We start from the raw sequence: 16,094 nt of genomic DNA, 5'->3' as shown, positions 1-16,094 counted from the left end.
CTGAGCGACTGAACTGAACTGACTGAAGACAGTGTGAGAAGAGCCCCTCCCTTTTCCTTTATTCTTATTTCATACATTGGGAATAATGAGTATGGCTGGGAACTCTTTATTATTCGTATTGAGCTGAAAACAGGGATCCATTTTGGAGATGAAGATCTTTTTTTTTTTGTTAGGTATCACTGTCCCATGAACAACAACACATGACTCCCCTTCTTTCCCTGAAATGAAGAGTAGTAGTTATATAAAAAAAAGTGAAGTTGGAAAGCTATCCCTAACAGACCATAGTGAGCATACATATAGGTTTAAAAATAATTTTGAAAAACAAAGGAGACTTTCAGTCATGGAATATGGCAAATCAGATTGGGATATGGCGTAGTGGTATCACATTGGTTAGGTTGTAAAAACAGGTCTGAGAACAAACACGTTTACCCAAAATTATACTTAACAGTAGTTAAGTAATACCTGTTCATTTGTTTAATCTGTTTTTGGTCAGTTTCTTGAGGTTGACAGCATTGCCACCAGAATATGGTTTTGCTTCTCAGCCTACAGTGGGAAAAACCCCTCATTCACAAATATTTTACATAAGAGCCTGTTTCAGGATTACTTCCATTATTTGTATAATACACTTGATAAAACAGGGTTCAGATTCAGGGATTGAATATGCTAAGAAGCGAATGATGTTTTTCTGCTTTACTGCCTCCTGAGTTATATGCTGCCCCCTTCACTCCCCCACCCCCCAGTTTACAGTCCCTTCTGTATCCAGAGATCAGCAGCAGGGCCATGTGGGGACTTGTTAGAAATGTAGAAGCCCAGGCACTGCTCCAGACCTGAATCAGAACCTGCATTTAACAAGATGCCCAATGAATCTGTGCAATCCAAATAGGAGAAGCCCTGCTTTATGATATACTGCATCGTCTGCTGCCATGAAAAGTAAAGCTCTGAAGACAGGAACGTCACAGAAGGTACAATAAGATTTTTTACCCTCCAAGTGAGTGATGTACTGCTTAACTGAGTGCTGATCGTTTATTTGCTGGGCATTTTATAATCGTTTCCCTTCACCTCAGTCAGAATTATCCTAATTTCAAAGATAGAAACTGGGACTCAGCGTGGTAAACAACATATTCTGTTAGAGGGTTAGGGGTATGTTCTATTGCCTTTTCCTGAGGAGGTTTTTGAGAATGTAGTTTTCTGACCTCTTTATGTCAGAAAAAGACAAAAACTCTTGAAACGGGAAAGTGAGGCTCTGTTGCTGCCTTGTGATTAACCAACTGTTAACCAACAGTCTCCCCCATTAGATCTCTGCTAGATTAAACTAGTAGTCGGCTTTGGAGTCAGGTCAAATCCCAGTTGGGGCACTTACTAACCATACTAGGTCATTCAGTTTAGTTCAGTCACTCAGTCATGTCTGACTTTTTGGGACCCCATGGACTGCAGCATTCCAGGATTCCCTGTTCATCACCAAGTCCCGGAGCGTGCTCAAACTCATGTCCATCGAGTTGGTGATGCCATCCAATCATCTCATCCTCTGTTGTCCCCTTCTCCTGCCTTCAATCTTTCCCAGCATCAGGGTCTTTTCCAATGACTCAGTTCTTCCCATCAGGTGGCCAAAGGATTGGAGCTTCAGCATCAGTCCTTCCAATGAATATTCAGGGTTGATTTCCTTTAGGATTGACTGGTTTATCTCCTTGCCGTCCAAGGGACCGACTCTCAAGAGTCTTCTCCAACACCACAGTTCAAAAGCACCAATTCTTCGGTGCTCAGCTTTATGGTCCAACTCTCACATCCATACATGACTACTGGAAAAACCATAGCTTTGCCTGTATGGACATTTGCCGGCAAAGTAATGTCTGTAATATGCTGTCTAGGTTTGTCATAGCTTTTCTTCGAAGGAGCGTCTTTTAGTTTCACGGCTGCAGTCACCATCTGCAGTGATTTTAGAGTCCAAGAAAATGGTCTCTCACTGTTTCCATTTTTTCCCCATCTATTTGTCATGAAGTGTTTGGACCAGGTGATAATGGCGTTTATTTCAGAGGCTTCAGTTCAGTCGCTCAGTCGTGTCCGACTCTTTGCGACCCCATGAATCGCAGCACGCCAGGCCTCCCTGTCCATCACCAACTCCCGGAGTTCACTCAAACTCATGTCCATCGAGTCGGTGATGCCATCCAGCCATCTCATTCTCTGTCGTCCCCTTCTCCTCCCGCCCCCAATCCCTCCCAGCATCAGAGTCTTTTCCAGTGAGTCAACTCGTCGCATGAGGTGGCCACAGTATTAGAGTTTCAGCTTTAGCATCAGTCCTTCCAATGAACACCCGGGACTGACCACCGCCTCCAGAGGGCGCTGCAGACCAGACGTTCACGTACCACAAAAGTCCGCATGACGTCAGCGCCACTGCGGCGGCCGCCTACGGTGCGCGGACAGCCTCGGCGGCCCCGGCGCGGCAGGCGTGGGCCCGCCCCTCGCAGACGTGGCGGCGGGCGGGGCGGGGTCTGGGAGGGTGAATGGGGCGGGCGGTCCCTGACCGGACGGTCATGTGACTGGGAAGATGGCCGCCTTTCCCTGGTAAGGAAGCAGCGGCGAGTGGGCTTTAGGGAGGTAGCGGCCTTGGTTGCCTTTGGGACTCTTGTTTCTGGGGGTGTGTCTCCGCGAGGGAGTTATGGACTGTTCTCCGTTGGGTTTGGCGAGGTCTCCCACCCAGTCCCCGGATTCAGAGGACATTCCTGATGCCGGACCGGTGGGGTCTTGGTCCTCTCCTCCTATCGCCCTCCTCACGCCGTCCACGCTCCTTTCTCCATTCGTTTTCTCAAAAAAAGCTCAAGTTCCCCGGCTTTCGCTTTCCCAGAAGTTGGCGCGTGTTCTGGGGGCGCGGATGCAGAGAATGGTGGACTCAGCTCTGGTCTGGACAACTCGGAGGACCTGGCTGTGTTCCGAATGACTGGCTTCTTGTAGAGGAGATTTGCCATTCATCTACTCTGCAGGGCCCTCCCTACACCGGGCAGATGCGGAACTTGAGGATACAGAACCCTTAGACATACTCCTTGGATTCAAGGAGCTGCTGTTTACCGGAGCAGATGCGCAGAATAGAAGAATGACCAAAGAAGGCTTTGGGATCAGGCACACCTGACGGCTTGGGGAAGGCTTGAGATAGGAAGAGTCTTAAATTGAGTTTTGGAGGATGAATAGGAGTTCATCGAAAAGGAGCTGTGTGCGTGTGCGGAGGCTAATGGGTGTGTAGACGCCCTTCTGCCTGGAGAGATTGGCGCTGCAGCAGCAGCTGAAGCCTTATGGCGCCTCTCTCTGTAAAATAAAAAAAAAAAAATATATATATATATATAGTTTTGTCACTAAGTCTAAACAACTCTTTGCATCCCTCTGTCCATGGGATTTCCTAGGACAGTTGTGTGAAGAACCGGAGCAAGTTGTTAGTAGTGGAATCATATGGGCACGTGAGCTCTCCTCTACATCTCAGAAAGGGAAATTACTTTCTAATCTTTCTCTGCAAGTGATGTGAAGTGGTTTACATTAAATGAGCTAGTAAGTGAACAAATGAAAAAATATACAGCCCTGGACCTTAGAAATAATCAGATACATACTTCTGGTTTGTATTTCCTTCACCTGGCTAACTCTTTAAAAGGTCTTCCTTCAAAGGCTCGGTACACTAAATTAGGATTAGATGACACTGAGTTCTTATATGTCCTGCCCTGAGTTTTCTTTGACATGGTCACGCAAAAGTCCTTTAAGGGAATTACTAAGACTTAAATGCCGAAACCTATGGCTTCAGTGAACTTAGTTGGCTGGAATTTTGTAATTAGAAGATCCAGGAAGATGCTGTTTGATTTCAGAGCATTTTTACCTTTGGTATATTTTACTTTGGGGCTTCCCAGGTGGCTCAGTGGTAAAGAATCCACCTGCCAATGCAAGAGACTAGGGTTCGATCCCTGGGTCAGGAAGATCCCCTGGAGAGGGAAATAGCAACCCATTCCAGTATTCTTGCCTGGGAAATCTCATGGACAGGAGGACACAAAGAGTTGTTTAGACTTAGTGACTAAACAACGACAATATATATATATTCTGCTTTACAGAGAGAAGAGCCATAAGGCTTTTAGCATCAAGGGTTGCCACAGTTCCTAGTCTGACTGTCCTCTAAACATTTCTGTCTGTGGTAGCACATGTTCCTCTTTCAGTTTGCTCTTGAGACTTGATGTTCTTCAAGTTAAAGGAACTGAGTTTTAACCATCATTGTATTTCCAGTGCGTGGCATGGAGCTTTGCTGATAGTAGGTGTTGAATAATATTATGGAATGAATGAGAAAACTAAGGAGGCCCTCAGAGGAGAAAAGTGTTTGTGACATTAACTGAGATATTTATTGAGCTTTTTATTTTGTGCTGGATGCTGTGCTTAGAGCTGAACGTGCAACATCTTATCTCCTAAAAATCCCATTTTTCAGATGAAAAAATGGAGATAGGAAGATGAAGCAGTTCAGTTAGTTTTACAGCCTGCAAGGAGCACTGAGGTTTGGAGCTCAAGCCTGTGATTTTTAAAAAAATTTTAATTGGAGGATAATTACTTTACAATATTGTGATGGTTTTTGTCATACATCAACATGAATGGGCCGTAGGCATACATGTGTCCCCTCCCTTCTGAACCCTCTTCCACCTCCCTCCCCACCCATCCCTTCAGGTTGTCACAGAGCACTGACTTTGGGTCCCCTGAGTCATCAAGCTCCCCCTGGCAATCTGTTTTACATATACACATGCTGATGTTTCTATTTCAGTGCCATTCTCTCAAACATTCCACCTTCTCCTTCCCCCACTGAGTTCAAAAGTCTTCTTTATGTCGGTGTCTCCTTTGCTGCCCTGCACATAGAATCATCGGTACCATCTTTCTAGACTCCATCAGTTCAGTTCAGTTCAGTTGCTCAGTCGTGTCTGACTCTTTGCGACCCCATGAATCACAGCACACCAGGCCTTCCTGTCTATCACCAACTCCCAGAGTTCACTTAAACTCACGTCCATCGAGTCGGCGATACCATCCAGCCATCTCATTCTCTGTCATCCCCTTCTCCTCCCACCCCCAATCCCTCCCAGCATCAGAGTCTTTTCCAGTGAGTCACATGAGGTGGCCAAAGTATTGGAGTTTCAGCTTTAGCATCGGTCCCTCCAATGATCACCCAGGATTGATCTCCTTTAAAATGGGCTGGTTGGATCTCCTTGCAGTCCATGGAACTCTCAAGAGTCTTCTCCAGCACCACAGTTCAAAAGCATCAATTCTTCGGTGACCAGCTTTCTTCACAGTCCAACTCTCACATCCATACATGACCACTGGAAAAACCATAGCCTTGCCTAGACGGACCTTGATTGGCAAAGTAATGTCTCTGCTTTTTAATATGCTGTCTAGGTTGGTCATAACTTTCCTTCCAAGGAGTAAGCGTCTTTTAATTTCATGGCTGCAGTCAGCATCCACAGTGATTTTGGAGCCCAAAAAAATAAAGTCTGACATTGTTTCCACTGTTTCCCCATCTATTTCCCATGAAGTGATGGGACCAGATGCCATGATCTTTGTTTTCTGAATGTTGAGCTTCAAGCCAGTCTTTTCACTCTCCTCTTTCACTTTCATCAAGAGGCTTTTGAGTTCCTCTTCACTTTCTGCCGTAAGGGTGGTGTCATCTGCATATCTGAGGTTATTGATATTTCTCCCGGCAATCTTGATTCCAGCTTGTGCTTCTTCCAGCCCAGCGTTCCTCATGATGTACTCTGTATATAAGTTAAATAAGCAGGGTGACAATATACAACCTTGATGTACTCCTGTTCCTATTTGGAACCAGTCTGTTGTTCCATGTCCAGTTCTGACTGTTGCTTCCTGACCTGCATCCAGGTTTCTCAAGAGGCAGGTCAGGTGGTCTGGTGTTCCCATCTCTTTCAGAATTTTCCAGTTTGTTGTGATCCACACAGTCAAAGGCTTTGGCATAGTCAATGAAGCAGAAATAGATGATTTTCTGGAACTCTCTTGCTTTTTCCATGATCCAGCTGATGTTGGCAATTTGATCTCTGGTTCTTCTGCCTTTTCTAAAACCTGCTTGAACATCTGGAAGTTCACGGTTCACGTGTTGCTGAAGCCTGGCTTGGAGAATTTTGAGCACGATGACTTTAACTAGCGTGTTAAATGAGTGCAGTTGTGCGGTAGTTTGAGCATTCTTTGGTATTGCCTTTCTTTGGGATTGGGATGAAGACTGACATTTTCCAGTCCATATATATGTGTTAATATATGATATTTGTTTTTCTCTTTGTGACTTACTTCACTCTGTATGATAGGCTCTAGGTTCATCCAGCTCATTAGAACTGACTCATATACATTCCTTTTTATACCTGAGTAATATTCTGTTGTGTATATGTACCACAGCTTCCTTTTCCATTCATCTGCCAGTGGACATCTGTGTTGCTTCCATGTCCTAGCTACTGTAAATAGTGCTGCAGTGAACATCGGGATACCTGTGTCTTTTTCAGTTCTGGTTTCCTCAGGGTGTATGCCTAGTAGTGGGATTGCTGTGTCATATAGTAGATTTGTTAGTCCTGTGATCTTAATCATTATCGTCAGCTGGTCCTTCAGCCTAGGTCGTGGGCTGAGGTTCTTGGGTTGTGCGGCCCCTGAATCCTGCTGTGTTGTCATGGGTCCCCCCAGAATACCTCTTTTCACCCACACTTTTTGTTATCACTGACTTCACTTGTGAGATGTCCAGTGCACTGTGGATGGCATTTCCTGCTCAATCCTGTGGTCATCAGTCAGTTCAGTTCAGTTCAGTCGCTCAGTCGTGTCCGACTCTCCACGACCCCATGAATCATAGCATGCCAGGCCTCCCTGTCCATCACCAACTCCCGGAGTTCACTCAAACTCATGTCCACAGAGTCGGTGATGCCATCCAGCCATCTCATTCTTGGTCGTCCCCTTCTCCTCCCGCCCCCAACCTGTGGTCATAGCACTGTTAAAAAAGTACTGTTCCTTGGAGTCAGAATTTCTACATCATTTTAAGACTATTAGGGAAGGGGAGTACATTGTGATTGGGGGATAAAAAGCTGTGTGGCAAGATTATGTCATTAGCAATTAAAAAAATCACTTGAGAATTAAAAAGCAGTTAGTTGAAGCTTCTGTGGTCTCTCAGTGTCGAAGAATCCACCTGCCAGTGCAGGAGACATGGCTTCAGTCCCCGATCCAGGAAGATCCCACATAGCTTGGAGCAACTAAGCCTGTGTGCCACAACTATTGAGACTGTGCTCTAGAGCCTGGGAGCTGCAACTGCTGAGCCCATGTGCCGCAACTACCCAAGCCCACGACAAGAGAAGCCTCCACATTGAGAAGCCTGAGCACCAAAACTAGAGAGTAGCCCCCCGCTTGCTGCAACTAGAGTAAAGCCAGAGCAACAGCAGACCCAGCACAGCCAAAAGTAAATAAATAAAATTATATAAAGAAAAAGGAGTTAGTGGGTTTTACTATTTCCAGTATAAGGAAATTCACTGGGGGCGGGAGGAGACGGGGATGACAGAGAATGAGATGGCTGGATGGCATCACCAGCTCAATGGACATGAGTTTGGGTGAACTCCGGGAGTTGGTGATGGACAGGGAGGCCTGGCGTGCTGCGATTCATGGGGTCGCAAAGAGTTGGACATGACTGAGCGACTAAACTGAACTGAATAGGATTTATATGCATTCATGTTATTCATTGTAAATAATTTAAAAATAGGGCAGTGTTAATCTTTAATGTGCATTTCAATCACTTGGAAATTTTGATGAAATACAGACCCTGATTCTGTAGGTCGGGATATTTCAACACTCCCCAGTGAAGCCCGTGCTGATGATCTATGGGCCATACTTGGAGTAGCCAGAGGTCAGACCAAGCTCAGAGTGGAGGTATGAAATGTTTGCCTTTTTTCTGCGGCAACTGTCAAGGAACCTGATCTACTTTTTGCATTGCTGGGAGCTGGAATTTGGAGGGAGTTTGGGGGGATTTTTACCAGTTTATCAGGTACATTCACAGGAAGAAGGAAGGCTTTTTGAGAAAATGCCCACTAGAGGTCACTGTTAGCCTTATCAAAGGCCCAGGCTTTGAAGAAAATGCTTTTATAGGAAATGGCAACTCTCTCCAGTATTCTTGCCTGGAAAATTCCGTGAACAGAGGCACCTGATGGGTTGCAGTTCATGTGGCAACAAAGAGTCACACATGACTAAGCGCACACGCACACGCGCACACACACACGCGCACACACACGCGCGCGCACACACACACACACAGAAGGAACTGAGAGCAAAGTTGAGGAAATAATGAAAAATCAAAATAGTAACTTGACATGGACTTTCAGGAAGAGTAAATGTTTCTTCTCCTTTTTTTTTTTTAAAGGTTATTTTTTTTATAAGAAGCAATATTTTTTCCTGAAAGAATCCTTCCCTCAAACTTAAAAAAAAAATCATTTCAAAGCTCAATCCTTAAAATGACAATTGCTTTTTCAAATTCTCAAGGTGACCTGTGGATGATCTATAGAACTGCTGAATCCTAGAGGCAGGCTGCCTCAATATACCTCTTTGTCACATGCTCACCTGTTTTAAGTTAACCAACAGCATCAGCTTCTCCATCTGAGAAATGGACATAATCACAGTGCCTACCTCATAAAGTTAATTAAATGTAATAGAGGTTAAAGGCCTTGGCCTGCATCCTGATGTAGAGTATCAGGGAGGGGAAATCCCCCTCTGCCCCCACTCTCCTGATTTCTTGTGGCTGGACTAATAATAAAACTGACACAAGATAAATCAATGGGAGAAAAGAAACAAGTTTTAATTTATGTGTCTTGCAGAGAGAGATCATAGAAATGAGACCTAAGAAGTGGTCACAATAGGCAGCTCTTATACTTTTTTAGACAAAGAAACTATAAACTTGTGAGTAATTGATAGAACAAAGAAAGTTAGGCTTTTAGTCAGTTCAGTTCAGTCACTCAGTTGTGTCAGACTCTGCGAACCCATGGACTGCAGCACACCAGACTTCCCTGTCCGTTACCAACTCCTGGAGCTCACTCAAACTCATGTCCATCGTGCCGGTGATGCCATCCAACCATCTCGTCTTCTGTCGTCTCCTTCTCTTCCCACCTTCAGTCTTTCCCAGCATCAGGGTCTTTTCCAATGAGTTGGTTCTTCAGATCAGGTGGCCAAAATATTGGAGTTTAAGCTTTAGCATCAGTCCTTCCAATGAATATTCAGGGCTGATTTCCTTTAGGATTGACTGGTTGGATCTCCTTGAAGTCCAAGAGACTCTCAAGAGTCATCTGCAACACCACAGTTCAAAAACATCAATTCTTCAGCACTCAGCTTTCTTTATAGTCCGACTCTCACATCCATATATGACTACTGGAAAAACCATAGCTTTGACTAGATGGACCTTTGTTGGTAAAGTAATGTCTTTGCTTTTTAATATTCTGTCTAGGTTGGTCATAGCCTTTCTTCCAAGGAGCAAGTGTCTTTTAATTTCATGGCTGCAGTCACCATCTGCAGTGATTTTTGGAGCCCCCCAAAATAAAATCTGTCACTGTTTCCATTGTTTCCCCATCTATGCCATGAAGTGATGTGACCAGATGCCATGATCTTAGTTTTTTGAATGTTGAGTTTTGAGCCAACTTTTTCACTCTCCTCTTTCACTTTCATCAGGAGGCTCTTTAGTTCTTCTTCACTTTCTGCCATAAGGGTGGTGTTATCTGCATATCTGAGGTTATTGATATTTCTCCTGGCAATCTTGATTCCAGCTTGTGCTTTATCCAGCCCATCATTTCTCATGATGTACTCTGCGTATAAGTTAAATAAGCAGGGTGACAATGTACAGCCTCGATGTACTCCTTTCCTGATTTCTTTACAGATTTCTCAGGAGGCAGGTTAGGTGGTCTGGTATTCCCATCTCTTTGAGAATTTTCCACAGTTTGTTGTGATCCACACAGTCAAAGGCTTTGGTGTAGTCAGTAAAGCAGAAATAGATGTTTTTCTGGAACTCTCTTGCTTTTTTGGTGATCCAGCAGATGTTGGCAATTTAATCTCTGATTCCTCTGCTTTTTCTAAATCCAGCTTTAATACCTGGAAGTTCATGGTCCAGGTACTGTTGAAGCCTGGCATGGAGAATTTTGAGTATTACTTTGCTAGCATGTGAGATGAGTGCAGTTGTGTGGTAGTTTGAACATTCTTTCGCATTGCCTTTCTTTGGGATTGGAATGGAAACTGACCTTTTCTAGTCCTGTGGCCACCTCTGTGTTTTCCAGAGTTGCTGGCATATTGAGTGCAGCACTTTCACAGCATCATCTTTTAGGATTTGAAATAGCTGAACTGGGATTCCATCACCTCCACTAGCTTTGTTTGTAGTGATGCTTCCTAAGACCCACTTGACCTCGCATTCCAGGATGTCTGGCTCTAGGTGAGTGATCACACCATCTGATTATCTGGGTCGTGAAGATCTTTTGTGTACAGTTCTTCTGTGTATTCTTAACCACCTCTTCTTGATATCTTCTGCTTCTGTTAGGTCCATACCATTTCTGTCCTTTATTGAGCCCATCTTTGCATGAAATGTTCCCTTGGTATCTCTAATTTTCTTGAAGAGATCTCTAGTCTTTCCTAGTTAGGAAGGAAGAAAGACTAGTTCTCTAGTCTTTCCTAGTTAGGCTTTGGGTGCTTAATTAGTGAAGAATATGAACAGCAGACTTGTGGTAGTAAAGAGATAACGAGGTTCGTTTTTATACATTTCTTGGCCCTGAATTCCTTGTCTCTGGTGACAAGGGTATCCTTCTACCTTCAGATTCAGGGAAAGCACTTCTTACATGGAAGACCTGCTTTCTGCTTTCAGGAAGATGGGAGGGTCAACATGTCGCTTTTTACATCAGCTCTTTCTTAAGTAGCTTTAATTAAAAATAATCAATATGCCATATTTTGGGGTGGCCTACTATGGACCCTAACATTAATAAGCACGTAAGGGCTTCCCTGGTGGCTCAGAGGTTAAAACGTCTGCCTCCAATGCGGGAAACCTGGGTTCCATCCCTAGGTCAGGAAGATCCCCTGGAGAAGGAAACGGTAACCCACTTCAGTATTCTTGCCTGGAAAATCCCATGGATGGAGAAGCCTGGTAGGCTACAGTCCACGGGGTCGCATAGAGTCGGACACGACTGAGCGACGGAACAGAACGGAATAAATGAGAACTGATATTTGGTTGCATATCAGATCATCTTGGTGTTTTGACTTTGTGCTTTCTGCAGCTGTTGATTTGCTAATAACTATTATAGAGGTGAAAAATGCATTTGCAGTTAAATTTCAGGTCAGATTATATTTCTCCTCATTCAATTAGCTTTTCAGAATTCTATTGATAAAGTTAAGAATGATCTGAAAGGAGGAAAAGTATAATTTGATTTTTTTAAAACTCCATTAGGGCTATTGATGGCTAGTTTTCCAATTTATTCTTCAGGGTTTTGTTTGTTTTATTAATCAAGAGTTGGTTGGTGGCATATTAAAAGGAGCTTGGAAGACTATTTCTGCAGTGAATTCAGCTGCAATAATTTTGGAAGATGAAGGCAGTATATGTTTAGTAAATGTGACCCAAAGGAACTAGGCAGTATATTGTGGTAGGAGTTTTCCTTTAAAAACAAAAACAAGCAGAGGCTGGTCCGTATTGTTCATTAGTTTTTCTCCTTTCCTACACCCAAAGTGAAATTTATTTGGAAAGGGATAGAAGTAAAATTACATGGGATTTCAGTTCTTTGGTACTCTTAGATTTCTGGGTTGGTGGGGCTTACTGAGTAAAGCCAATTAAGTGCTGACTGGATTTGGGGTTCATACAAATGTTAATAAAGTTAAGAAGCTGTGAATCGGGTGAGTGTGAGGGTGGGAGGGATGAGTTCAGGCATTTGGAGGCCAGGGAAGCAAAGGGGCCAGCTTCCTGTGCTGTGAGAATTTTGTTTTTAAGCAGTACCTCCCCTGCCTTTTGTGTTCTAGTTGTCATGCGTTTGCTCTATGTCTATTGTAAACGCCATGAGAAGGTATTTTTGTAGTTGCTTTGGTTTCACCTACACCTTTATCTTCTGTGCTCTTTAGTGTGCGTATTGCATATACGCATTGTTGTTCAGTCGCTCAGTCGTGTCCGACTCTTTGCCACCCTGTGGACTGCAGCACGCCAGGCCTGCCTGTCCTTCACCATCTCCCGGAGCTTACTTAAACTCATATCCATCAAGTCAATGATGCCATCCAACCATCTCATCCTCCATCGTCCCCTTTCTTCTCCTGCCCTCAATCTTTCCCAGCATCAGGGTCTTTTCCAGTTAATCGGTTCTTCGCAATCAGGTGGCCAAAGTATTGGAGTTTCAGCTTCAGCATCAGTCCTTCCAGTGAACATTCAGGACTGATATAGTCAGTTCAGTTGAGTTGCTCAGTCGTGTCTGACTCTTTGCGACCCCATGAATCACAGCACGCCAGGCCTCCCTGTCCATCACCAACTCCCAGAGTTCACTCAAACTCATGTCCATCGAGTCGGTGATGCCATCCAGCCATCTCATTCTCTGTTGTCCCCTTCTCCTCCTGCCTTCAATCTTTCCCAGCATCAAGGTCTTTTCAAATGAGTCACATATAGATATATAAACACATATGCATGTATATCAGATAGGCAGATAACACCACCCTTATGGCAGAAAGCGAAGAGAAACTAAAGAGCTTCTTGAAGGAAGAGGAGAGAGAAAAAGCTGGCTTAAAACTCACCATTCAGTAAACTAAGATCATGGCATCTGGTCCCATTACTTCATGGCAAATAAATGGGGAAACAATGGAAACAGTGACAGACTTTATTTTCTTGGGCTGCAAAATCACTGCAGATGGTGACTGCAGCTATGAAATTAAAAGTTGTGCACTCCTTGGAAGAAAAGCTATGACCAACCTAGACAGCATATTAAAAAGCAGAGACATTACTTTACCAACAAAAGTCTGTCTGGTCATAGCTATGGTTTTTCCAGTAGTCACGTATGGATGCAGTCCGTGGGGTCAGAAAGAGTCAGACGTGATTCAGTGACTGAATTGAACTGAAATACATATATACATGGATATTTTTTGCTTTCAGCTGGGATCATTTTCCTTCTACTTTTCAGCTTTTAAAAAAATTTAATGTGTGGTTCTGCTGCTGCTGCTGTTCTTCCTTTTCTTTGACTGGAAACTTCTTTGTTTTGCTATAATGTTTGCAGGATAGTTTAACTAGGTCTAAAATTCTTGGTTAGCAAGTATTTTCTTTCAGTACTCTAATACTCCAGTATTCCTTTGTCTTCTGGATCTCATTTTATGCAGAGATAATAATCTTAGTGTTGTCCTTTGGTAATAATATATCTTTATAAGAAATTTTTGTTCTAGTTTTTAGCCATTTTACTATGAAGGCCCTGAGTGTGGTTGTTTTTTGTTTTGTTTTTATGCTCGTCTTGCTTGGGGCACAAGTGTTTCTTGAATCTGTGAATTGATGTCTTTCTTTAGTTTGGGAAATTTTTTAGCTATTATCTGTTCAGATACTGCTTCTGCCTGTTCTTTCTGTCTTCGTCAAGATTCAGATATACGTGTTAGGCGTTTCTTCATGTCCTTTTTGTCTTTTCCACTCTTCTGTGCTTTTCATGTTTTGTCCTTTCCATGCCTGAATGTGAATTATCTCTCCCCCTTTATTTTTCTTTTCACGAATCCCTCCACTTGTTAGTTCTCCACAAGACTGATGAAACTGTCTGCGCTTCATCTATTTGGCTTCTTCCTCTTGCTCTATACAGCTTAATTGGTGGCTACTTGAAGGGAAACCAGGACCGAATCTCTCACTTCTCAGCCTTCCCTTTTCTTCAGAAGCTTTTCCGTCAAGCCCTGGCTGTCTCCATAGCCCTGAACCCTAGTTTCTATCTCCAGCCTTGTGAGTCTTCCTTAAAGCTGCTCTGGCTGCTCTGCCTCCTAGCAGCCGCCCTCTGCCTGGCTTCAGCCTCTTGTCTCATGTCAAGAATCAACAGCGCCCGGCCAGAGATAGCCAGCAAGAAGTTGGCATCACCTCAGTGAGCTTCCCTTTGTTCTGGTGTCTGGCCTCACAGGTGTTGTTTGCCTTGGCAGCTCTCTGTACCTTCAAATCATTAAAAAAATTTTTTTTTTTTTAAATTTACCTTTACTTACTGGTTTTGGTAGAAATACTGTTCCACTGTCAACTGTCTCATCCAAAAAAAAATTTTTTTTTTTTTAGCAAAAAGTTTTTAATGTGTATGCATCTCCAACTAAATTGGGTTTCTGGGTTTTGCTGTTTACCAGGCATTCCAGGAATAGGAACTACAAGGCTGAGTTTGCGTCATGCCGATTGGAGGCTGTACCGCTGGAGTTTGGGGACTATCACCCACTGAAACCAATAACAGTAAGTTTTGTTAAGGGTCCCTCTATGACATTCCTATTCCATAAAATTATAGACAGTATTCCTGGGTCTTTCTCATTTTGTCAGTGGTGGCTGATTTTGGATTTTTAAATCAACCAGTTTATTCACTGCCCCGTTTTTTGTGATGTTGGCTTCACCCATTATCACTTTGATTCCCTTTGTCATATTAGTGAGGTGGTCATGAGTGTGGGATGCCTTTGTTCCTGATTTGGAGGCGTAAAGAAAATACTTCTTAATTTGCCTATTTGAAGTATTGAGGTCACTCTAATTACTATTACCTCCATTGTATGGCTGTACCATATTTTGTTTATTCAGTCACCCAGTAACTGACATTTTGACTATTTGTACTTTTTGCTTTTTTAAAAAAATGTGTGTTTATTTAATTTTTGGTTGCACTGAGTCTTCGTTGCTTTGTGCTGGCTTTCTCTAGTTGTGGTGAGTGGGGGGCTACTCTCTAGTTTTGGTTCATGGACTTTTTATTGCTGTGGTTTCTCTTCTTGTGGGGCACAGGCTCGAGGTGCACGGGCTTCAGTAGTTACAGCACGTCGGCTTCAGAAGTTGCAGCACAGGGCTCAGTGGTTTTGGTCCACAGGCTTTGCTGCTCTGTGGCATGTGGAATCTTCCCGGACCAGGGATTGAACCCACGTCCCCTGCCTTGGCAGGCTGATTCTTATCCATTGTACTACCAGGGAAGTTCCTGTTTACAGTTTTTGATTATTATGAATAATGCTGCTGTAAACATTCACGTATAAGTTTTTCTGTAGGTGTATGTCTTAATTTCTTTCAGGCAGGTTTATGGGAGAAGTCAGAAAGTTTTAAAAATTTTGATTCCTCCTGGTCTTAGTCTTTGAGGGATCAGTTCAGTTCAGTCGCTCAGTCGTGTCCGACTCTCCGCGACCCCATGAATCACAGCACGCCAGGCCTCCCGTCCATCACCAACTCCCGGAGTTCACTCAAACTCATGTCCACAGAGTCGGTGATGCCATCCAGCCATCTCATTCTCCGTCGTCCCCTTCTCCTCCCGCCCCCAACCTTTCCCAGGTTGTTAATTTATTTCACTAAATGAACCTAGGGTGGCAGTAGGGGTTTTGAGGCAAGGAATGTGGTTAGGCTTCATATTCTAAGGGAAATGGAAAAGAGAGCAGACCGAGGGCTTGTGAAAGGAATGGTAAGTGGCATACACATGCCTGCTGAAATTGGAGACCATTGGATCTTTATGGTTATGAGATATTCTTAGATGCACTAGCTGTCTGGTGGAAGAAGCAGAGAAGTCTCTGAGCTCAGAGAACAGATTTGGTCAGAGTGAGAGTGTGAGGGCTGGAAGCAAAGGAGGTTGTGATCAGAATATTATATTGTTGTTAAGATTCTGATAGGGTACAGCTTTGGGGTTGAAAATGTTGTGAATCCGTCATATGGACATTTAACTGAGGCTTCTTTTTGCAAAGTCTCAAAGAGTAGGATATAGCAGGGAAAGTTAGGTAAATGTCCAGAGCAAAAATAAGGCAGGTAGTAGAGGAAATAACCACAGGTCAGTGGCACGGCAGATCAGTCAGTCAGGGGCCAAGTCAGGCAACAGAAACTATAGAAGATTTTTGAACAGGGAAATTTAAAGAATTGTTAATTAGTAAAAGGTAGTTGATTACTATAAAGGATGAAACAGGGCTAAAGC

At 43.6% G+C, this 16,094-nt stretch overlaps 1 protein-coding gene across 4 annotated transcripts in view; it reads left to right on the top strand.

Moving 5' to 3' along the window:
• The first annotated feature begins 2,503 nt into the window (after nt 1-2,503).
• Nucleotides 2,504-16,094, top strand: part of VPS35L (VPS35 endosomal protein sorting factor like) — a 146,335-nt gene continuing 132,744 nt past the window's right edge. For 3 of the 4 annotated variants that reach the window (XM_088833183.1, XM_055409583.2, XM_088833181.1), the window contains exons 1-2: nt 2,504-2,559; nt 14,308-14,407. In XM_088833183.1, coding sequence (XP_088689309.1) covers nt 2,543-2,559; nt 14,308-14,407 — 117 coding nt within the window. In that variant the 5' untranslated portion in view covers nt 2,504-2,542. Of the gene's footprint in view, nt 2,560-7,804; nt 7,900-14,307; nt 14,408-16,094 lie in introns of those variants that run through there. The other variant, XM_088833182.1, reaches the window with a different exon arrangement.

The sequence above is a fragment of the Moschus berezovskii genome, chromosome 27, assembly GCF_049115385.1.
Source record: "Moschus berezovskii isolate FMDL1 chromosome 27, NW_MosBer_1.0, whole genome shotgun sequence".
Classification (NCBI taxonomy): domain Eukaryota; kingdom Metazoa; phylum Chordata; class Mammalia; order Artiodactyla; family Moschidae; genus Moschus; species Moschus berezovskii.
The sequence above is the reverse complement of the archived record's forward strand: the minus strand, read 5'-3'. Positions and strand labels throughout refer to the sequence as shown.